Source organism: Anopheles darlingi, chromosome X (genome assembly GCF_943734745.1).
Source record: "Anopheles darlingi chromosome X, idAnoDarlMG_H_01, whole genome shotgun sequence".
NCBI classification, from domain to species: Eukaryota; Metazoa; Arthropoda; class Insecta; order Diptera; family Culicidae; genus Anopheles; species Anopheles darlingi.
Window position 1 is genome coordinate 636,251 of NC_064873.1, and position 24,597 is coordinate 660,847.

General features: G+C 53.3%; 1 protein-coding gene across 1 annotated transcript; it reads left to right on the plus strand.

Annotated features, from left to right (window-relative positions):
* The first annotated feature begins 11,521 nt into the window (after positions 1–11,521).
* Positions 11,522–23,398, plus strand: LOC125951632 (uncharacterized). Its single transcript, XM_049680632.1, has 3 exons — positions 11,522–12,295; positions 12,437–13,068; positions 23,281–23,398. Exons 1-3 carry the CDS (start codon positions 11,522–11,524, stop codon positions 23,396–23,398), a joined length of 1,524 nt encoding a protein of 507 aa, XP_049536589.1.
* Positions 23,399–24,597: the final 1,199 nt, after the last annotated feature.

The following is a 24,597-nucleotide window of genomic DNA, read 5'->3' on the forward strand; positions in this document are numbered from 1 at the left end:
ACACTCACCCACACACACATACCGCATCAATCAACGCTAGGAAGCTACGATAATTCTATCAACCCCTAATCTGGCTATCTCGCCACACCACGCAACGCCGCAGCACGCATACAGGCACAACACATGCAGGCAGGTAAATAGCAGGCATGATGGCATGGATGTGGATGTGCATCTCGTGTGAGCATCATCAGGAATTTAGGATCCAGCTGCTGATAAGAGGTGAAAGATGCAGCGTTGCATTTACGTACGGTGATTGCATGGGTATGGGTAGCGCGCACCGTGCGTGGCTGTGGCAGCCATCATCGTGGCGTGCATTTGTATCAACGCACCACCACCACCCCGATTTGCATACGCTCCTGACCTTCTTGACAGTCCCGTCATCGTCGTCGTCGTCGTCGTCGTCGTCGTCATTTGCTTGATTTGCTGATGAGCTGTTTTTGCAATTGCTACTGCTGCTGCTGTTGTGCAATTTCAGGAGGCCATTGCTTTCCGCCTTCTTGCTTGGCCCTTCTGCCCGCTCTCTCTCTCTCTCGCTCTGTTATCAATGCAATCTTACAAAGCACGTTGAGCGTTGGGTGCGCCATTCTTGCACTTGCACACACAGTGCACCGTGTCTAGCAGTGTAAAATAGGCTGGAGGTCTCCTGCCCCTTCAGCGCAATGTGCGAATCTACTTCTCACGGAAACGCTCAACAATTCAACCTGGCCGGGACACTGCCTGGATGGACACCCCGGGAGGGTTGCCTAGGTGTACGCGGGTACCGTGCGCCATTTTGCATTAGCAAAACCCCCCCGATTGTGGGCCGATTGGAGAGCGAACCACGGGTACCACGTGATAATCGTGGCATAATGGCGATCGATCGATTGATGTTTGCGCCATTATACGGCCGCACGTTCCCTTCGATGGCGGCCTCGTCGGAAGCACAATGGACAGGAAAGAAAGGAAGGAAGGAAGGAAGGAGTAAACCAAGAAAATAAGAGGCAGGCAGGCGTTCCGCAGACGTTCCACAACAACCACGCGTCACCGAACCGAAAGACGACAAAGAAAACGGGGAACTCTGTGCTCTGTGAGGCCGCTCCGGATTAGCATTAGAATTGGTGCCGAATCATCGTAGTGGTGGCGGCGCTCACTGCCTGGGCTGGGCCGCTCTTGTGGTCTATGGCACGTGACGCACTCTACCCCACCCTCTCTCTCTTTCTTTTTTGAATTCTGTAACGAATTCCGGCAGCTACCGAGCTCGTTCGCTGGTGTGCTGTGGAAGAAGGCCCCGGGAGGATTTGGTCCGATGGTTCTGTGGTTCTGTGTCGATCAGAAGAGCGTCGCGGGCCGCTATTGTCACGGGCACGTACGTACGTACGTACGCCCGGCCAGCCCTGCCAGCCGGTCCCGGTGCAACCTGTCGGGAGCCGCACACGTCTGGCGGATTAGCTTAAGCACTCCCAGCTCCCGGCTCTGGAGGGGGCTCTGGCCTGGCCTGCGCGCGGCTCTGACCTGCGATCGTCTCCTCTCCCCATTCCCTGGCCTCGTGTGGTGGTGGTGGTGTGCGCGTCGTCGAGTGAGATCAGCCGTGAAATTACACAACAATCGGATAAGCTGCGGTTGTAATGTGTTTAGTGAAGTGCAACAACGCGTGCCTCGCGCAGGAAGCAGCAGCAGCAGCAGGAAGAAGCGGTTCCCCGTTCCAACGGTCGTCCCTTGCTGCTGTTACCTCTTTCTTTTCTGGGGGGAGTTTCAATTTTTGTTTGTGGTAATGAAGACTCATCGTTACGTTGCGTTGCATTGTCCTCGTATATCCGTCGTCGTCGTCGTCGTCGTTGTCGTCGAGGATGAGCTCTATTTGGGGGAGGATTTGCTAATTGAACTCTCCCCGGGTGGTGGGGAGTTAAACCTTTAGGAATCGAACTCCGTGCTACATCCGTGGCTTTGTGTTCTTCGCTTTGGAAACAGCGCTCGTTAAACCGATTAGCCGGTCCTGTTCGATTTGTCCTTTTAAACCCCAACCCAGCCTCCAGTCCGTCCGCTGGTCAACCACTAGGACCCGGCTTGTTGTTGTTTGTTGTTTTCCGGGGCGGTTTGTTTGGTCAGCAGCAAGCAGAAGCCACCGGAGGTCCGGTTGTAATCCGCTGGAAACCCTTACCGTTCTGGCCTAGCTTTCAGCCAACATTCAGGGGCTCAAACACAAACACTACCTGGTGGAATGCCTTAGGCCCATCTTCTGATCGCCTGATTTGAGGACTGCGATGCGAATGCCTTTCGTGCTTGTATTGCTTTCTGTACTGTACGGAACGGAAGAAGCTCTGCCTTAAGTCGAAATAATTACATCACCTGGTGATACCGGACAATCCCTTGTTTGTACCCAAATGGATTGGCAGCCCTATTGGTGGTGATCCTGGGGATTATTCTTAAACCCCTTCCTTTACCCCTTACCTTGTGCGACTCACCGTCAGAACTCCTCACGTTGCACGATCATCCAATAGCAGCAATTACTAACCTTTAATCCAAATTCCCACAATCACAGAAGGTAACCCCCCATTCCCCGAAGACTTGTCCTTTGACTTTCACGCGGCGGGTACTCCAAAACAGCGAGGGGAGAGGGGAAAAAAAAGAAACAATCGAATCGGATCGCTTTTGTCTCAATCTAAAAAAAAGCAACCGATTCGCAGCCCGCAGCCCGCAGGGAATGCGGGAGGATGGGCACCAGCATCCTTTTCGTTATCCTTTTCGGAGAAACACGACAGCACGACACGAAAGGATTGTCGCGTCCCGTGGTTTTTCCCCGTTTTTTTAAATTTTTTTTTATGATCGATCGTTCCGCCCGGTTCGAGCCGAGCGGGTTTGCCTTGGAAGTGATGCCCTGCCGACCGCACTTAACCCGGTGTCCCACAAGCACACACACACACGCGCGCGCAGGGTCGAGATCGCACGAGATAGTGAGCCCCTCGGAAACAGAAATCTATTTCTCCAAATAGCATCTGGGTGCGTGGAAGGAAGTAGAGGAGCCGAGAGAGCGAGAGAGAGCGATAGAGAGAGAGAGAGAGAGAGAGAGAGAGAGAGAGAGCGAGAGAGAGGTCCCGCGTGAGGAAAACCTCCGGTATTCAGATCTCCAGATTTTTCGTGAGGATCGGATGAGGATCCACACGTGGCGCATCTTTCTTCTGTTCTAAGGTGGCCGCGTGCTCTTGCGTACGATTGCTCGTTCCCGTGGTCCCATGAACGCGACGACCTCCACCGGCTCTCTGCGGAGCTTCTGATCCACGGACAGACGACATAGGACATAGGGGCAGCCCAAGGGTATGTCCTGCGACAAGATTTACGAGACTTTGGATTCGGTTCGTAGGCACGAGCCTCAGGAAAGTGGAAAAGGAAACCAAAGCTACAGAAGATGAAGGAAGAAAAAGCAAAAAGAAGAAGAAACGGGAAGAAGAAGGGAAGATAGAAGCCAAGAAAGGACACCAAAAAAAAAAAAGGACACGTACGTACGCTTTCTATCATATTAATATTTATTTTTGTCATTTGATTTCTCCGCGTGAGTGCTCCGCTTGGTCCCTTAAGGACCAAGGACCGAGGATCGTGCGATCACGTGAACGTGAAGGATTCTTCTTCGCCGTCGTCGCCGCCACCGCCACCGCCACCGTCGCCCTAGCGAGGGCGAAAGATGATGCTCAAGGAAGAGGAAGCGTAGCGCAGCAAGTCAAAGGCGCAAAAGGACGATCCCGTAAGGATGGCAGCGGGATTGGGATGGACCGCTTGGGCTTGGGGGGAAGGGGGAAAAGGATATCGGAGCGCGCTGCGTCGGTCGTAGCGTTTCGGGTGCTCATTGCTTTTACCGAAAAAAAAAGACTAAACGAAAAACAGAAAAACGAAAAAGAAAAAGAGAAAAAAACATCGCAACAGCCACGACGGGCTACCACCGGGCTGTTTGCCTCGTCCTGTGCGTGTGTGTGATACGCTTAGGACAAGAAATGAGGTTCGCTGCCGGGTCTCCTGGCCGTTAGCAGGCGGGTTCTGGGTATTGCGTCTTCCAGGAACTGCGACCGACCGAGTTAGTTGTGCAATTGGGCCCCTCTCGGTGTGTGTGTGTGGATGCGTGTGACATGACGAGGGATCAAGCGATTGGTGACGTTCTTCTCCGTGCCGTGCCGGGGGTGCCCGGGGTTCCACTTCTATCAGCGCGGTACGATCACATCGCAAACCGCTCGTTGGCTCGTTGCACCGAGTGCATTGCTGTGTCCCATAAATTGGTCCCTGGACCTGCACTCTGGGGGCTGGAGAGTTCGAGAATCTCTTCGTTCCGATCTCCGGGCACGGCCTTCAATCGTTCCCCCCGGGGACGGATTGGAAGCGAGTACGTAAGCCAGTTGCTGTCTCGCGTATAATTAAATCGTAAAAACGCATGTTCTCGATTAGAGGAGAGCGAGCGCGCGCGCGCGTGTGTGCCAGGATGCATTGATTAGTTGCATTGTTGCATGGCGCTGTGTTGTATTTACTATGTACTGTTGGATTGATTATTGCAGTATAAATGATATAGGAGTTTGGCTACTGATCATTGCTTTTTTTGTGTTTTTCAAACCGATACAAACGTCCAGTCTACTCGCCACTCATACACTCACATACACACACACACACACACGGCTTCTCAGAATTGGTCCGTGCAAAAGGACCGAAAACCAGAACTATTATATAGTATGGGTTTTGGTTGTCCTGTTGGGGATCGCAGTGTGTTCTGCTCCATTGGCGTTCCACATTGTCGTCACAGGGTGGCTATTAGGGGTAGCGCAGAGAGAAAGAGAGAGGGAGAGATAGATAGAAAGGTAAGCGATGAGCGAGAGACAAAAAAATGCAGCAAAAGCAAATTACGATCCAACTGATTAATTTGGTTTCGGTTTCTTGCGCACTACTTGCGCGGCCACCGCCTTCACTTCCGCCACACACAGTGCACAGTGTCCCCCTCCCAACCTTGTCGGTGGTCCTTGGGCGCGGTCCAGGATCAACTTCCGGGCCACGTCGAGCGTAAACGCCGGAAGCACGGTTGGGCACGGTGCGGAATGTCCTTTTTTATTTTTTTTTGGGGGGTCCTACAACCTTCCTGGTCATGGAAGGGGTTGATCACGCCCGAGCCCGAGGGGTGTTTGATCGTGCGAAACGTGCCCCTCCGTTGCGTTGACTGGCCGGCGAGGTTGAGCGCACTCCGTGATGCCTGATTTAACGCACGCAGAGGAAGAAAAAAACACCCGGTGAGAGAGAGAGAGAGCGGTGAGCGGCAGGTAATAAGGACTGGAGATGGAGAGGAGTGATTGATTGGCTGCCCGGAGGTTTCGGGGGTGGTTTCGTTTTTTTTTTTATATTTTTCGGTGTGCGGAAGTGGAAGGAAGTGAGTAAACGAATCAAAAAAACAAAAAAAACAACAACAAAAAACCATGGAAACCACAATCGCGCCAGCAGCAGCAGCAGCACGGCAGAAGCCCCGCTTCCTTCGCTTCGCAGCCCAGCCCGGCGGGAAAAGGGGTCAAGGCGACCGCTAAGGGAACACAGCCGTGTTTGCGGTTTGTTCGTGTTTGGTGTGGAGCCTTTACCTTGGCCAGCACACCACTCTATGCACCGGCAGCAGAGGTGGCCCAGAGGCCCGCAAGAGTGCTCGCAAGGAATCAACCGGAAACCGAAACCGAATCAGAAATGGTTCCTTGCTGAGGACCACGACCGCTACTGGCAGGAAGTTTGTAAGGAAACTACCATCCTGCCTGCACGCGGTCCCTGTTGATGACGACGACGACGACGACAAGGCACAGCTATAAGGTCCAGACAAGGGCCCTCCCTGAGTTCTCTCTCTCGCACACACATTATCGTCTAGAATTACAGCCAGCCATGACGGCCCAGGGTCGGTCGTGTACCGCTTCCGGCGGACTAGACGACACACACTTCTCTTCTTCTTGCTGCTGCTGCTGCTGCTGCTGCTGCTGCCGGGCTGCTCCCGTAACAGAAGCGTCCGACGTTTTTGTTTCTGGAGTGGCGATCTGGCGATCGGCAATCTGAGCCGCGCGGGCGCGCACGCGTGCCCACAGCTGTCGGTGTCGGTGTCGGTGCATTACGGCGATCCTTGCGTTGTTTGCAAGTGCGCTAACCGGAACACACACACGAGAGAGAGAGACACGAGACACGAGACACTCGAGGTCTGCATGTGTTATACGTGGAAGTCACCCTCCCCCGGGGGCTGGGCAGCTGACCAGATGATCTTCGCGGAATATGGTGTGTCTGTGTGTGTCTGGGAACGGCAACAGCGCCATCCGCTAATGAATGCCGTTTGGTGGCGCCGGTTTTCGAGGAAACACGCCAACACACGCAGCATGCGGTGGTCATCGGTACGGGCTCACGTGTGTGTGTGTGTGCGTGTGTGTGTCCCTCACTGCGGGTCCCGTTACTGTCAACTACTGGCCGCCGCTCTTTTGATCCTCGTTAGCGTCGGGATCTAGAAATTGGAATTTGATTTTCAATTTGCTGGTCGTCGTTTTGTGCATTTACGCGATCGATTGATGAACAGCAAGACGCACACACATGCACACACACGCCGAATTGGGAGCACTCTGGCGAGCTGTGCACTGTGCACCGGACAGCTTGTTTTGACAGCGGATGAATGACAATAAGAAAACGATGAGCTACTGTCTGCGATCTCGGCGAAAATCAATAAAAAATCAGCTGCTTGCTTATCGTACGTGCCTGCCTGCCTGCCTGTCTGTGTGTGGGTGTGTTTTTTATGTGTCTTTTCCCTCTGACTCAGGCCGATGCACGTCGAAGGGACTCCGACGAGCGGAATCTGCACAGAAAAGGAAAACAAGGCACTAAAGTCGGAAAATTTATTACAAAATAATAATGCTGCGATGCCGTTCCGTTCCGTTCCGATCGTCGTACGTGTTTGTGCGTGCATTTTTTCCCCGTACCATTTCCATCGAGCACAGAGGAAAATACAGCCAGACAACCGCGAGAGCGAGAGTGTGTCGTCGTATTTTCATTTGGTGCAGGTCGCGCACCCGCCAGCCGAAAGTGCCAGCGAGTGCATCCGAACGAACGGGAGCGAAAGAGAGAGGTGTGGGGGAGGCCTTGAGTGGCTTGCAGTGGAGCCACTGGAAACCACACCACACTATCTTTGCCTTTGGACACCGTTCACCGTCGATCGATCGTCGATCATTAACCGTACGACCATATGCGTCTGGATGCATCGAAAGGACCTCCAGTCGGATGATGCTGATGGCTCCGCCAGAACAACGACAGAAGCAACAACAACCGACAAAAAAAAAAACATCGAAAAAAAAAAAACCATACTGGAACGTGTGGTTTCGTCATTTTCTCACTTTCCATCCATGTAAACGCATCCCAACGGGCAACAGCCCAACGGCATCCCGCCAGATTCCGGTTTCGGGCATCAAATTTCCACGCCACATATGGGCCACGGCTGCCGCTGCTGCTGCTGCTGCTGCTGCTGCTGCTGTTCGTCCTTCGCCTCCGCCTCGCGCGTTGAGCCCGATTTTGGGCCGAAAAACCTCAGTTAAGGCCCTGCTGCTGCTCTGCTGCGAGTGAGAGCGAAGCGGTGTTTGGTTACGATCCCATATGGCCTGGTCTGGCCTGGCTGGCTGGCCTGGTTGACGTTTTGCGATCACGCGAGCTCGCAAGATGGGCGCGCACATCGCGCTTCACGATCAAGAGTGACAAATTTCCATTCCCCATTCCGCCGGAATGCGTCAGCGGGTCGGAAGAGTCTTGGATGGAGGATGACTACTCGGGCGCCGCTCCGTCGGATTGCTGCTGCTGCTGCTTTCTTCTGTAGCCGTGAGTGACACAATTCTTATTAGATTTTTGATTTCTCGCGAGTCACACCGTGAATCGAAATCGCGTGCGCTGCTCTCTCTCTCGCTCTCTCTCTTTTTGTCGTCTGCTTACCAGATGTTTCCTCCGCTTCGGTCCACCAATCATTCGCACAAGCCTGGCGGGGATCTGGTTTGCGAGCAATATTACCATTGAACTAAGCCAGAAAATCCTCGTATTTGACGCTACAGAGCTCTCTCTCTTTCTCTTGGGGAAGTCTAAAGTCACACAATACACCAACCAGATGGTGTATTTGGTGACGTTTGTTCGCGGGGCCGCTACTAAGCCGCAAGCAGCTAGTTGTTAGTTGCAGTAGCAATCCAATTGAAATGTGCAGCAAATGTGCTGAGCTGCTTCTTAATCTAATTAGGGGAATTTAATGTTCATCAAAAGTGCAGTGAATTGTGAATTTTTTCCGGAACTGGAATGTGTTAGAGCTCCCCCATCCCCCAGATGAGCATAAAAAAGCAAGCTAGTTAGTAAAGGAATCCTCTTCTTCCTTCTTCTTGATTGCTTGACGACCTTATGACATTTTATGACTCACGTCCACACGTCACGCTGCGTGACTAATTGCAAAGGCAGCAATGTTCGCCTCACGCACGCACGCACGCACGCCACTAACACATTAACTGGCTAGCACACAATGAGCCACAATTCGGATTGGCATCCGGCCAGAAGGCTACCAGCGCGACCCGGACCCGATGACGACATTTCGGGGAGCCAAATTTGGAATTCCACTCCGAGCACTCCGAGAACACGCTCGGTCAGTCTGGAGGCCCGGTACGGTTCCGGAGGTTCCGTTCAATGCAATCCCGCGCATTGGAGTAGGTCAGGGAGAAAGAATGACAGAGAGAGAGAGAGCGAGAGCGAGAGAGCACGATCGTGTGGCGTAAAAACGCCGTGCGTGCTTTTGGCGGCGTGCGTGCCGACCGTTTATGGCTTCGGCTTTCGATTTTTGCTTCGAGATCGTTTCGAGAACGTTGTTTTATGAGCCGCGACCGCGGCCCCCACCGGACGTCCTGCAAGATCTGCCCCGGATCCTGGCACCAACAGCACCAACGGGCGCGTGTCGCGGACGCGGTTTCGGTTCATGCGGTTTGATGCGCTGCGATCTTGAACCCGTTTTTTTCCTGTTGTTGTTGTTGTTTTTATTTGCGTTGCGGTTAGCCGTCGCTGGTCGCTGATCTGTTGCTGGAGCTATTTCTGTTTGGACATCTGCATGCTGCATGCTGCAGCACTTGGCACGGAGTGCATGGAAAGTGCAGCATCTCTTCTGCGTCTGCGTCAGCGTCAGCGAACTTCGAACCGTTCGATCGTGATTTCTGTAGCGGGATTCCTGTCCTGTCCCCCTGATAAGCGCCTGAAGACCATAAAACGCCACGCACACACACACACACACACGCAAGCCCTGAAGGGCCTATTGTCGAAGGATAAGAACCAGAATTTTCTCGACCCCGACCCCCCCGTCGGAGAGAGGACCCTCTCTCTCTTCCTATTATCCACTTCGCATCTCGAGTGTGTGTGCGCGCATTTTTATGTCCCCTGTTGCGTATACTCACAACTTGTGTGTGTTTGTGCATGTCGCGCGTTTTCATAATTGCATCGTGAGTGCGTGCGTGCGCGGGAGTGGCTTCGGTCCTCGGATCACTTCACTTGGTACCAGCGTGATGCGCGGCAGGCGGGAGGGGGAGGAAGCGCTAATGGGACGCGACGCAGACATGGGTCGAAGGCTCCTCATCGGCTCTTCGGCGTCGCCGTCGTCGTCGTCGTTCAAGGAGAAATAAAAAGAAACGACAAAAAAAAAGAAAGAAGAAGAAGAAGCACAAATGTGAGGCATCATAATGGGTTCCTGCAGCCATTCGCCACATCGTATCGATACTTCACAGTGTGCGCGCGTCCGGGAATCCTGTGTGTGTGTATCCCCGGAGTGGCTTGGAGTGCCCCAGGCCTCAAGAGGCCTTTGACTTTCGGCGGAGGACCCCGCTTCGCCGCGAGGGACCCTGGAGCACACACACACACAGTCAGCAATAGGTCAGCACTTGACGGGGCATCGAGCATGAAGTGTGGCGGGGGTTGCGGCCCACTTGAGACACTCGGCGATGTCGGAGAGCGACGACGACGACTCAGGCGAATCGCATGCTGCTGCATGGTTCCAATACTCCATAGTAGCAGCAGGACCTTCTCCTCGAAAGGGAGTCAAAATATTATGACCGGAAGCTGTTTGGCGGACACACTTGACACACGGGACACGGACGCATCGCTATCGATTGCTCGAACTTCCTGTTTGCTCTTCCACCTTAAGACATCGGGTACCGAGCATGTCTGCAGAGCAAAAAAGATCAAGTACTGGACCGACTACTCGGCCTCCCCGGGCAAGTAGCGAGAAGAAGAGGAGAGTTCAACGGTGCAGCTATTGCCCATGAAGCAGCAGCAGTAGTCAGCTAGTTGTTGCTGTTCCAGTGCTTCGTCATCCCAGGTGTCCTGTATGTACCCGATGCCACATCCACATACAACTGCATCATCGCCACGCACCGGAATGACTCCTCGATATCCTTTCCGTTCTCAAACAAAATGATTAGGATAGGAATAAACACACACATACACTCGTGTATGACGTTGCGCCAGGGGTTTACGAGGGGAGCTCGTTCGCAAAAGGGCTTTGGCGCAGGATACCGATCAAAACGGTTTGTATGTGTGTGAAGTGAGGGTCCTGCCTTGATCGCAATCATATAAGCCGCTACCTTACGGGGCGCAGTCATGCGTCCTGCTCCCTGCTCGTTGTTTGGTTGTCCTTTCCTTCGATTTTTCCGATTCCATTTTTCCCCCTCCACACTCCGCTCTGTCCATTGTCTCTTTCCTCTCCCCTCCCCCCTCCCTCCCATGGGAGTCATAACAACAGTGCGCAGCGTATAGGTCCCGATCACCTCGAAAGAGGGCTGTTGGCGGACCCTTTGGTACGTTTGCATCCCTGGCAACCCCTAAGGGAGCGACGATTGGCTTGACATACACACACACACACAGCCGAGAACCCGAGTAAATAGGGAATGTGTGCGGCAATGTAATTATCCGTTACATTCGAGGGGATATGTAGCGGTGGTGGTTCCCCCTAGTCCTGTCCGGCCAGCGGGCTTTGTGTATGAGAAAGAAAGGAAGAGAGAGAGAGCGAAAGAGAGAGTGAGATGGAGGTGCAAAAGGTGTGCAAGCGCGCGCGCGCTTTCGGGCAGCCGGCCTGACAGCTGATCCTTGCGTTGTACTCGGTCCGGGCACACATCCAGGTCTCCTGCTCCTCGATCTCCTTTCATCCTCTCTCTCTCTCTGTCTCTCGTTCGTTCGTTCGTGAAGGAAGGAAGTAGTTACAGCTGTGTAGGATGTCCGCGCTAGGTAGTCGTGGTTGGCACGCGACACCAAAGCCGGAGCGCAGACCAAAGTCAACCACGGTACCGGCAGCATATCGGGAATCGCGCAAACCGCGCCACACCAGACCAGCAATCTGGCTCCACAGTGAGGAAGTAGTCCGACCCAGGCGGTTTGTAAACCCCACCTTCGACCTTAGATGTAGTGACGTCCCATACCAACCCGTCCTGTCTGCGCCGATCCGACCACCAGCAGCAGCAGCAGCCTTTGTGTGTGCGTGTGTGTGACCAGTGATTTTGAGCGTGAGTGAGCGATGTCCTCGCTGGGGGTCGCTCCGCCCGCTGGTACCATCAGTGTGCGCGCCCTGTCCTCGATCAACCCGCCTCACCTCAAACGCAGCACCATGAAGCTGATGAAGGAGAACCAACAGCAACAGCAGCAACAGCAGCAGCAGCAGCTCGTCGTTGGGGACCGTGCCCTTGACTTGGGGGGCCTGAAGCCCACCCTCAAGCGGAAGCTACCCCTCGGCAACTACGTCAGCAGCTCGGCCAACATCCTCGCATCGTCGGCACGTGCCGTCGGTGGCAGTGGGCGGAAGGAGCACCTGGTACACCGCGCCACCACCACCACCACCACCAGGCGTACCATCCCGGAGCGTACCGACCCCAAGACCGCCGCTGTGTCAGCCGTCGAGCGCCGGAATGCCCGCGAGCGCAACCGGGTACAGCAAGTGAACAATGGGTTTGCGGCGCTACGGCAGCGCATCCCGGATGAGATTGCGGCAGCGTTTGAGGCGTCAGCCGCGCCCTCGGCGACGGCGACGCCGTCGGCACGGGGCCCCACGAACGCCCACAAGAAGCTGAGCAAGGTCGAGACACTCCGGATGGCGGTCGAGTACATCAAGAGCCTCGAGCGTCTCCTGGCGCTCAACGACACGACGACGACGGTGGCGGCTGCGTCGGCGGGACATCCCGGGATGCCGCAGGACAGTCAGCTACCGGCGACACCACCGCCGGAACCGGCACACCACGCCGGTCAATCGCCGGCCGGCTTTTTCCTCGCGCTCAAACCACGCACCATCGGGAACGTCGCAACCGGAACCGGAACCAGACCCGTGACGGCGGCGCCGACGCCGGCACCGGTCCCATCGCTGCCACCGCTGTTGCGGCATCCACAGACCGCTGCGTTGGTTGAGGGTGGCAGCACCAACCACCACCACCACCATCAGCACCCGGTTGGCGACTGCTTCGATCAGACGCAGATCACGATCATCAACGGGCACCAGTACTTGCGCATCCCGGGCACCAACACGTTCCACTATCTCGACCCGGAGAGTCTGTACGGGGAGGATGTAGCGATGGGGCTGGGTGGTGGTGGTGGTGGCTGTGCTGGTGGCGGTCCCCGTGCCCGTTCGCCAAGATTCCGCAACGACGACTGCGACGTCGGCAACGAGGATGATGAGGATGTTGGGGCGTATGATGTTGAGGACGAGGAAGGGGAGGAGGACGAGGAGGAGGGGTACGATGAGCTGGGGGACGAGACGCTCTCGAGTACGGTCGATCTGCTGAGCGAATCCGCCGTGGCCCTCTCGCCGCAGAGCAACTTTGCGCTCGACAGTCCGCCCGGTCTCGGTCCGATCTCACAACCGAGCTCGGAGCTGGCGGTGGGACTACCAGTCGCGAACACGACGAGCGCAACGCCCGGACACGGTGTGCTGGATGATGGGTTTGATCAGCAGCAGCAGCAGCAGCAATACGACGACCAACTGATGCTGATCAAGTCCGAACTCGACGAGGATGACGCGGAGCTTGCCGACGATCCGGCCTTCCTCAGCTGGATTGAAGCGAACCAGCAGCTGCAGCTCTCCCTTCAACAGCAGCTGCACCAAATGCACCAACATCAACACCTGCAGCAGCAGCAGCAGCAGCAACAATGCAACCCCAATGCCCTGCTCGACTGAGTGGCAGTGGAGCTCGCCGCTCGATCAACAATATTCGTTCCTCGAGAAAGCAGCAACCTCCCTCAAACCCCCCTTCCGAATGGCCTTCTTCAAACACAACAGCTCCGTTGCAGCGTTGCAACGACGTAGTGGTGGTGTGACGACGTAGTAGTTAAGTAGTGTTTACTGTACATACACGAACAAAGGACAATAGCCTACCTAGGAGTTAGGAAATTCACGACCGATGATGCCCCCCGTAGTATTTTCATAGTAATTTATTCGTCCTTGCGTCTGTCTGCCTGTCTGTCTGTCTGTGTGTCTGTTTTTTTTTTATTATTATATGTGTCATAACGCCAGCGCCTCGGCTCGTGGCCGGCGTCGGAGTAGGAAAGAGAACTCTTTTCAATAAATTATTTAACAACTAAACTCACTCAACGGTACTATTTTTACATGTATCTGTTTTGCGTTTGTGTGCGTGTACGCTAGTACGAGCCGCATGAGATGCGTGATGAAAGAAATGCAGTATTTCTATTCCGGTCCCTTTTTTTATTTTTTTCGACTACTTGGCCCAACAACAACCGATTCATATTGAAAACCAGTAGAATAATTACATTTATTCAAATATCTGCACAGCGCCACTGCTTTCGTACCATCTTTCGAGGGATTCTTGAATTCTACGTCGAAAGCACTCCTCATCTTTTGAAGCATCCATTTTTTACCAATTTTTTCGACTACTTCCATAAAGAATTTTTCAAACAACCGTTCAAGTTGTATTCAGGAAAAAAAAAACTATTCATGGAACAATCAACGGTAACGTTCTCCGTCAATAATTTGTCCAGTTTCCAGTGGTTTTTGGCTGCACAACACTCTTTATATTATTTTTATTCTATTCATTTGTTTCTGGTTGGCCCCGAACGTTCGTTTTTCTGTATCGTCGAAATCTCCGCTTTTAATCCTTTGAAGCATGCTTTCTCAGTTTTTTTTACCATAAAATTGAACCAAAAAAAAAACGCCTACTTATAGCAACCGGTTTCGTCAAATAAGGGTAGAATTTGACCTCTGAAATTGTTATTTTAAGCACAAATCTCGTACATTTTTAACTCGAGAAAAAATATGTTATAGTTCGCATTAGGAAGTAGTCACTCACTTTGTTTTAAAAGCTGTTTAGTTATGCTTTAAAACGGCCTCATAACGGCGCCAATTGTTAGCAGAAGCGAAAGAATTCTAATTCCGCGAACCGAAATATTCGGCGGGACTCAGGACGAAGGACTGTCTGTGAACCTGGTGTATTCCTCACACCAGAGGAATGGGGTTCGCGTACCTTATGTGTTTGCACTTTTGTGCTCTCTCTTTCTCACTCTCTCTCTCTGCACGAATAACGATATTTCCGATGTCAGATGCAGGAATTCACACGCTGGCCCTTGCTGGCGTGGAACATTCCGCGACAAATGTTTGTCGTTGGGCGAACGCGAACGCAGACAGGGAGGCAGGCAGGCAGCTCGTCTATGTACACCGCGAGGGGTTCCACAGTTGACCTGTTGTGCCCGCACTAGTGTGCAGCCTGATGATATATAAATTCTTTGACGCTCGACGCTCTCTCTCTCTCTCTCTCTCTCTCGCTTTGTAATGTCGTCGAATCATTGTGCTCACGGCACGGCATTGGTTTCGTTCTCAATTGTCCTAGGGTCTGTTCGCTCAAACACACACACACACACAAGCACAGATATTATCCCAAGCGCTGTAGTCAGTGATTGCAAACCCCTTCCAAGCGTAATAGCAGCAGCAGCAGTCCCTATCACAGAGGGGCGTTCGGCGTCCTGCGTTTCAAATCCAAGTCACGCAGGGCACCCGTTGGCCGCAGCGTTCCTTACCTTCGTACCTTCGTCCGTTCGTCTGGGGTTCGTTCGCGCCGCAGACAAAGCAACAGGACAACCCCCAGGGAGTGAAGAGCGCTGAAGGCGACCTAGAAAGGGGTCGACAACGATCGTTTCTTTCTTTCCGCGCTCTGCGATCGCGATCGCGAGGACTTGACGTAGAACCACATCCCGTAATAGACAGACACACACACACATGAGCGCGCGCGTGGATGCGCCTACACACAGACGGAACAAAGCGCCGAGAGCGCAGAAACGATGAGCGATTGAATATCAACGAAGGGACGAATCAAAATCAAAAAGGACTCGTCTCGTCGTCCTCTCGTCCTTACGGCGCGAACAAGGGCCAGGTGGATTCGAGTGTGTGTACCTCAAGGTGTGCCTCGAGCCTACTGTCTCCCTCGAGCCCCTCCACCACCACCACCACCGCGCATCCCACACATCCTCGCGTGGATAAGCGTGCCGGTGGTGGTGCCCAGGACCAGGACCAGCACCAGGACCAGCGAAAGGGACGCACGCACGCGACCCGAACCTCGGATCACCCTCGGGGCCCTGCGTAGCGCCCCTGCGTGGATCGGAAGGATCGGAAATGGGAAAATTTGGGAAAGAAAAGCAATTTAACGACGGACTCGGCGAAAGGGAAGGGAATCTCGAGGGATTGGCTGAAGGGGAAAGGTGTGCATGGTGGCCATTGAAAGCGCTCTCGTTCTCTCTCTCTCTCTCACTCTCTCTCGTTCTCGTTCTCATTCTCGATCGCTCTCTTGCTCGCTTTATATTTATTTTTTTAAATATATTTTTCCGGTAAAAGACTGAAATAGGCCCCCCCACTCACGGTGAGTTACTGAGTGACCGAAAAAATCGTTAAATACCACTTTTTAGATAAGCAAACCTTCATAAAAATATGCGGAAACGTAAATAAATGTATTAGGGGAGGGGGGAGGGGTGGAAAAGTTACATTTTACCATTAAAACAACAATTTTTTCGGTCACTCAGTAACTCACCGTGAGTGGGGGGGCCTATTTCAGTCTTTTACCATTTTTCCCTTTTGGGTCCGAACAATGACGTGACGGTTGGCGGTTGGCGGGGGTTTCTTGGGACTCCGCCGAGAGGGGGGTCCGGGCAATGGAATAAACCTGGAGTGCCGGATCCTCGAGTCGAGTCGACGTTTTAGGTGCAAGACTCTTTTCGGTGTTCACGAGAATTGCCAACCTAGCAAAATAAGAGAGAGAGAGAGAGAGAGAGAGAGAGAGAGAGAGAGAGAGAGAGGCCCCTTAAGGCACCCTTAGAGCGCCAGATTCGGGATCTGATTCCGGTGTCCTCCTCCTCCCCCCCGAGACACCAAGAAGCATCCCGATGGTCCCCGATTTTAATGTATGCCGCCTACCAGGACCTCTTAACCGAAGGGCGACCGTGACTTACCATCCATCTGGGCACCTGGGACGCCAAGGATTCGGCCGGGGCGCACGCGCAACACGCGCCCAACGAAAAGGGGTCCTTCGCGATCCGCGCGTCATTCGCGTACACCGGAAGTAGGCCGTTACATTTGTCGCGTGGAGATGCCGGAAGAGGGCTGCCCGGGGGCTGCGCAACCAAGTGTGCGCGCGTGCACACCACACACACACACACACACACACGCATCCGGGGCGTCTTTAATAAGCCAGCCAGTCTGGCAGCCCCGGAAGAGAGAAAATGGAGGAGGAGGAGGTTTAGCAGCACGTGGCAGATGCCGCCCTTCCGCTGGCCACCCTTCTAGGACCAGGACCAGGTGTGGCAGAACCAAGGCTTGCGGGCTGGCTGGCTGGCTGGCTCGGACCGGATCGCGGACCGGAACCTATTCTTGTTTTTTTTTGTTTCGTTTTTATTATTTCTGACCACTTTATTGCTAAAAACTATTATGTACAAAAAAGAAATCCATTTTTGGGGGGCCAGATGTTTTTTTCTCTGACAAACACACACACACACACACACACACACACACACACACACTTCGGTGTTAGCTAACTGTTAGCTCCTTCACTGCTCTGATTCTGTCGCTTCGCGATTAACGATAAACATCCACATCCACGAGCAGATTGGCAATAATTGCTGCTGTTGTTGCTGTTTTTGCTGTTGTTGAATAGCGAGCTGCCGGTGCCTGCCGCTGTCACAACAATCCGCTTCACTGATGATTGGATTGCAGCAATTTTGCCGGACGATGATTATGCGGAGCGCGATCCCGTCTCCCGAGTCCCGGCGAGTTCCGAACAATGTTGCTTATCGAGCATTCGCGGCTCTAATCGCTTGGCCGGCCGGCCTGGCGTGTGTAGCGGTGAGCATACAGAAAGAGGCGCAAGAGCAGCAACTGAAGCAGCCAAAACGAGAGAGAGAGAAAGAGAGAGAGCGAGCAAAGGCGATTGATTCATTCTGGTTATCGTTATGCTGATTGGATTGGCTTCGGTTTTGGGTGCAGTTTGGGGGTTTAGGAGAGATGATTTCACGTGCCGCGGGATTTCAGTCGCACACACACAGGCACACACACACACATACGCGCGCACCGGTTAAACCAGTTTTAATTATCTTTCAGTTTCATTTTTCATCGTTTTTTTTTTCTTTATTTTTGCAATGAGAAAATGTTTAATTTAGAAAATGAGTCCTGTGAGAAAATGAAAGCAATCCGTTGGCCAAAGGCATGTGCTGAGCAGTAGTAGTAGTAGTAGTAGTAGTAGTAGTAGTAGTAGTAGTAATAGTAGTAACAGAGCGTCAAGATCGTAAAGGTTCCCTGGTGTGGCGGCCCCAGGGACTTTGAACGAAGAAAGTGCGGCACTCTGGCACAAGGCTAATGCACCCTGGCACCTTCTTTACACCCTCACCCACCCCTGACACCTTCTTTACAGGTGCCGCAGCCCAAGCACCAACCGGGTAACGAACCTGCCTCGGATGATCGGTTCCAAGGGGAAAGAAGAAGCGAGAGAGAGAGAGAGAGAGAGAAAGAGAGAGAGAAACAGATAGAGAAAGAGATATTGAAGTAGGAAGCCAGTAAGGGCAAGTGCAAGTAGAACACTTGACACTGTGAAGCGGGGGTAAAGAAAGAAAAGGGAATGGGGTGGGAGAGGGGGTTGATTTGATTCCATCCATTCGATCTTATCGATGCGCGCTGCGCCCCCTCCCCACCCTCCCTCTCCTCGTCTTGTGCGTGCTCATCATTTTTTTTTATCACTTCACCTCCTTCCTCCCTACCTCATCACCATCACCATACGCGGCTACCGCGGCCCTGGTCCGGAATTCCAATTTACGGCGCACGACGCACGGCGCAGGGACTCGCTGGTCGCCCGGGACCAACGGTCGCAATATTCATAATAATAATAATAATAACATTAGCAATAATGATAAGGGGTTCATCGCCAAAAAACCCGCCAGTGTGAGGGGTGAGGGGGTGGTGGGGAGGGTGTGACGAAGTATACGAGCCCGCTGCGTGTGTTCGCGGCTCACGCCGGCTCCCGCGAGCGAGCGATTCCTGCGTTTCTTACTGCCTTTATTTTTCCCCCAATGTCCCCGGGGGATGACGAGGGAGGGAGGGAGGCGGAGAGAGAGAGAGGGTTTAAGGGGTGCATGGCACGGCACGGAAGGTGGCTGGAAATTATTTTCGGAGAAATTATGCTTCGCCGCCGCGTCGGGTTGAGGTGAGGGGTGGGGGAGGGAGAGGGAGAGATAGGGGGCTCTCCATCTTCCCCCCCCTCCCCTTGTTGTTTCTTCTCCTTCTCCACACACACAATTTTATGCGATTTGCGCCCCCCTCCCATCACCACCACCATCAGCTCCTTGGTCTGCTGCTCGGAGTGCGGAGTGCGTTGTTTTAATTTTCGGCGCTCGGGCGCACGCCCGGATCGCGCGGTGTGCCACGCGTACTGCTGGCTGGCGTATCGTCGGTTGGTCAGTTGTCGTCACGATGCGTCGCGACCATCGGGAAGGGTGGAGGGAGGGGAGGATAATGAAGGCGAACGCGCGCTCGCGCGCACACACACGCACAGATGAGGGTGCGCGCGAGCGCAACGAGAAGAACCAAAAACCTCCGAATCCAAAGCAAAAACAAAAAAAAGAAACAAAAACAAAAACAAAAACAAGAAAGAGATAAGACGCGAGCTGCGTCTCTTCAAAGCGCACTTTGGTGGCGCGCGCGCGCGCGCTCGCACTCTTCGCTCGCGGACGCACCCGCGACCCTCGAGGGAGAAAACTAATAAATATCTTTGCACGATCCCCCACCCCTTTTAATGTGGCAAGGGGGGGGGGGGTGGGCATGGCAAGGAGCACATTTCTTTTGGCGTTCATTAGATCGGCGCTCGCCTCGGTTCGCCTTTGGCATGCGGGGATGCGATGCGAGATCCTTTGGGGAACCCTTCCGTCCGTCCGTTGGCTGCTGCGTTTTGCTGCCGATCACGACGAAACGAGATGCACGGATGCACAGGCACACACACACGCACACGCAGTACTCCAAACGATTCGCATTCTAGAGCAACAGAGGAGAACGCGTGCGCGCGCGCGCGCGAGAGAGAGAGAAGATACAGCGTGAGGTAGTTGTATTTGGAGCTGTTTGGCAATAAATAATTGGAATCGAGTGGACGCTCTCGATTCTCTCTCTCTCTCTCTCTCTCTCTCTCTCTCTCTCTTTCTCTCTCTCTCTCTTTATCACTCACTTTCCCTCTCCTCTCCTCTCGCTGTAAGCTGTAGGCAGTGCACTTAGAGTGTTGCCCGCTTGCATCGCGGCGGGTTCGTCGCTTTTTCGCTGCAGTCTTTCGTTCGCGCGTCGCCGTTTTGCCGTTTCGCCGTTTCGCCGTTTGGCGGGTTAGAAGTATCGATGAACCTTGCGTACGCTCGTGCGCGCGCGTGTGTGTGTGTATGTGTGTGTGTGCACCGGCAGCAGGGAAATGAAATTTATGGCATTTTAAACGATTTAATTGTAGGTTAGGGTTTTTGGCGGCCCGGCCCGGCCCGGCCGAATATCCGGCGTTCGGCGAACGTTACAGAGCTGCCAGACCGGATGCTGTGATACGACGACGTCGTCAACGGAGGAAAACAAAACAACAAAAAACAGAAACAGACTTCTTCAAGAGGTCAGTGACGTCATCTTCACGAGTGCATCAGGCTACCTCCCTCTCTCTCTGTCACGTGCGCCCAAATCCTTGGCCTCCCGGATGCGGCTTAAGAAGACGGATTAGAACCCTTCTTCCCCGTCTGTAGTACCGATCAGTAATCAGTAGTGCGTCACTCGACTGCTGATCGCGGACGGACTTATTATCGGGCAAATGCCTTAATCCGGAACTCGGCCTTAATGACTTGGATCCGGGGCCCGGGACCGGGATGATGATGTCCTGTCCATGGTGTGCCGTGGTGTCATCGCACACACACACACACGTGGTCCACAGTCTGGCGGTCGCTTTCACCGCTCGCGACGCCGTGGATCTCATAAGCAACAAAACACAAAAAGGCCAATGAAAGGGGAAGAACCAACAACGCCACGATACATGCTACATTGTAAGGCACACACACACGCACGCGTGCGCCTGTCTGCTTCTCTTCACCTGATTACGCGCTCCCGGTTTTGTTTCTTTTCCGTGGGTAATGAAGATATTCAAATGCGATGAGCGTCCTCCCCGAGCGTCCTACGACGCATTCATTCAGTTCAGTTGCCAGTGCACCAGGGAGCAATTAAGGCGCCATTGCCTCGCGGCGTCGTGGCCAGAAGGCAGTGAAGGAAGGGGTTAAATGGGGTGTTGGAGGAGCGGGAGTATGTGATAAGCGAGCGTTCTGTTCGGTTTTTGTAGCAACTAGCAATGCTGCAGCTGCAATTAGCTTTAAGAGAGTTAAAAGAGAAAGAGAGAGAGAGATAGAGAGAGAGAGGGAAAGCGTGAATTAAGTGCTCGCTACACACGCACAAACACACACACCGTCACCTTTCACCGTCGTTCTTCCACGCCGCCGCCGCCGAAAGTCCGTCCGTCGATCGTCGTTTGTTAATTAATCAATTAATTCATCGTTTCGACCTCGCGACTGCAGACCGCACAGGCTCCTCTCTCTCTCTCTCTCTCTCGCTGGACCGCATATCGCATAAAGAAGTATTAAAAAGAGGGATTGGAGGGTGAGGAAAAACAACGCAGTCATTCGCAATTACCGATTAAGACATTTCGGTCCGTTGCGGTGAGTGTCCATCACCCCTCCCTCCCCCTCGGGATAGTGGATTTCGGACTTCCAAGCGAGCGCAGTGGGAGGTCAGAGGAGATTTAGTTGCACCGAGGGTGCAGTCCTGCAACGACTGGATTAAACATTGGCTTTTTTTTTGGTATTTGATTGTATTGCAAGGAGACTACTAGGTTTACCTGGAGCCGAGAGAAAGGGGAGGAGGAAGAGGGAGGAATGTTAAAATGTTTTGAATTTCGGATTTTCTAACTCGTGAGGAATGCAGTTCGTTGCCATCAACGACAGTAATAAAAGAAAAACAAAAACCGAAAAAAGGCTCGTCGCTTGCCATCGTCCGAAACGAAACAAAATCATTACTACAACGCGCACCAGCGATTCACACACACACACACACGGGCGTGCAGGTCGCTGCGATCGATCCGGTGCGCGGCTTCCGTACCCGATCAGGCAATTACACCGTCACGCGGCAATAACTCACCCCCCATTTTTTTTGCCGGGATAAAGAGGGATCAGGACCAACAGCAGCGGCAGACGACGACGACGACGACGACGACGAACGCTGCTCCACGGTATCGGGGTGCTGCGATCTTTATTGGCTTGTAAGCACGTCCAGCGCGCTCTGGGACCACACCGTCTGTGGTCTCTCAACAAGATAGAGGAGAGAGAGAGAGAGACAGAGAGACTTGGCTGGCAGAACGGCCGAAGGCAAAAGGCAGGAAGAGGTGGCGGCCGCCTGAGGTGATCCGTTTTCCCAGAAATTGTTCCAATTAAAATGTATAATTTTATTGACTCCCGGAGGCCACCGATAGCTTCAAGAGAGAGAGAGAGAGAGAAAGAGAGCGAGAGAGAGAGAGTGAGAGAGACCATCGGAGAGTATCCCTAATTGGTTCGGGATCCCGGATTTGCTGGCTTCTGGGCAGCACAGAACATAACCTTACAAATGTAGCGCAGCAATCGTCTGCATCGCACGCGAGCATATGCGTAGTGCGTGCCAACTGGGCTATCTATGGGCCCTCACGGGCGGCGCTGGGCTTCCTGGAAGAGCCCCGCCGCCAACTGTCACCAACCGAAGTCGAAATCGATGGTCGCGGGGTCCGGAAAGCAGCAAACTCTAGGATTTTTTCTGCGAAAAGCAAAAAAGGACAAGCGAAAAAAAGGGTTGTCGGGCAGAAGAAAACAAAACAAAAAAAAGGATTGCCGGTGGGACGAAATGCCAGGACCCATTCTTGTGCCCAAAATCCCGGACCATCTGGTCCGGTTATTCCTTCAGGAATGCCCACAGCGTGTGATACTCCATCGAAAATCCAAAAAACAAAAAACCAAAAAAACACCACAATTCAGTCTTCGATACTAAACAGCAACGATGTTACTGGCTGCTACTACTATTACTGTTACTACTGCTATTACTACTACAGTTTTTTATTTTGCTTGCTGTGACGTCTATTGGCTTCTGGCAGGGAACTCGAAGACTACCGCAATGCTGATGGCATTTCGATGGTTAGTTCTTCGCACAAACACACACACACACACACACACACGCGCGCGCGCACACAAATGTACACTTCTCAATGGTTGGAAGGAAACGAATGGAACGCTAGGTCCTATATCTAGGTTTCTGGGTCTCGGGTACCCAGGGATTTTTCGGGGCCACGGAACAATCGAACGTTCCCGCGCCATTGTTTGGGCCCCCGGGCCGGCCCGGCCCGGGATTCCGGTTCCCACCTTGTCCCACCCTTCTTCCCCGGTTCCTTCCCGATCCGACCTAATGTTTGCTCAACCGAAAATTCTAATTTCAGGATCAGCGGATCGCCCTCAGCCAACACACACACACACAGACATGCGCGCGTGCGTACAGAGAAAATCGATCAAACTGCTTTTTTTTGGGTTTTTTTTAATCACGGAGAGGGGATTAACGAGGAAGGCAGGACTGCGCGAGTGCGACAGAGGATATCGATCATCGCATCGTCCGCTCGCTACCTTTTCCTTCTGCTTCTCCTTCTCCTTCTTTTGCCTCTCTTTCTGCTTCTTCTTCTTCTTCTTCCTCTGCTTATTCTTCTTATTCTTCTGTTCCTTCTACACCTCTATCAGGGACCATCCCTGGATCAAGGATCGTTCCACCTGGCCTGGACCCCCGGAGGAACTATCGGCCGCTAATGGCCGCGAACGGAGTGCGCTCTGCTTAGTGGTGGTGGAGCGCAGAGCGTAGAGCGCAGAGGAGGCCTTCGCGCGCCACCAGAGCCCGCCGCGTGTCACGCGCCTGCCGCGCTGCGAGCTCTCCAGCGCGACCAAAGGACGCACACCTGCGCAGGACGACTGAACGCGCGATGGCGCGTGGCATGGGGCTGCAGATGGGTGGAGGAGCGGGGAAGGGGGAGCGGTGAGAGGAGAGCCGAGCTTAAGGTTGATGATGGCATGAGAGATGTGAGTGTGGTGTGAGAAAATGGAATTGGTCAAGTTGAAGGAGCGTAGTTGGCGCGCGTTCGTCACTTCTTATACAAGTCATTGAAGTCTTTCGTATAGTTTCACTTAACCACCGCTCACAGTGCGATCCGGTCTGCATTTCGTGTGTGCTGCTTTCTGCTGGTTGTTCAATTTAGAAGAGAATCTGACACAGAGAGAGAGAGAAAGAGAGAGAGAGAGAGAGAAAGAGAGAGAGAGAGAGAGAGAGAGAGAGAGCGTGCGCGATCGGCTAGGTATTCGAGAGCACGTGCCCCGCATGATCTGTCGATGCATGCCGCGCTGCCAGATGCCAGAAACCCGGCCCCGCCAGGTGTGTGCGTATATGGCCTCTGCCCTTCCCTTTTCTTGCCCTTCCCTTTTTGCCTCTTGATCTACGCATACCGCGTACGCGAACACCCGCATCGGTTGTGTGTTTCTGTTTTGGCTCCGGGACCGACGGACTCCCTCTACCCCCTCTTGACCATCGACGCCATACCATACCGCATCGTTCGCTGCTCATTTCGACGGCGACGACGAGTCCTGTGGGAGATCCTTTCCTCCCGGGCGCAAGTGCAAAAACCGGATTAACCAGGGACCAGGCTAACCAGGGCGCCTGGTCTGGCCTGGTCTGCCTGCCGGTCAGCGCGTACCGTACCGATGCTCATTTCTTTTTTGCTTCGCACCGAGCTCCAGATCGAAATCTCTCTGTTTTCTTGTCCTTAGACCAGAACAAACATCTCTCTCTCTCTCTCTGTGGCCCTTCGAAGGTGAAAGGGATCGATTTACAAATCCGATTTGCGAACTGCATGTTGCTTTCTCTGTCTTCTCTCTCTCTCTCTCTCTCTCTCTCTCTCTCTCTCATGCTCTCTATTTATCTCTTGTTCTCTTTTTGCGACAGTGGTCTAATCCTGATCCCATTTCCATTTCACACTTTCCACTCACTGTGTGTGTGTGTGTGTGTCTGTA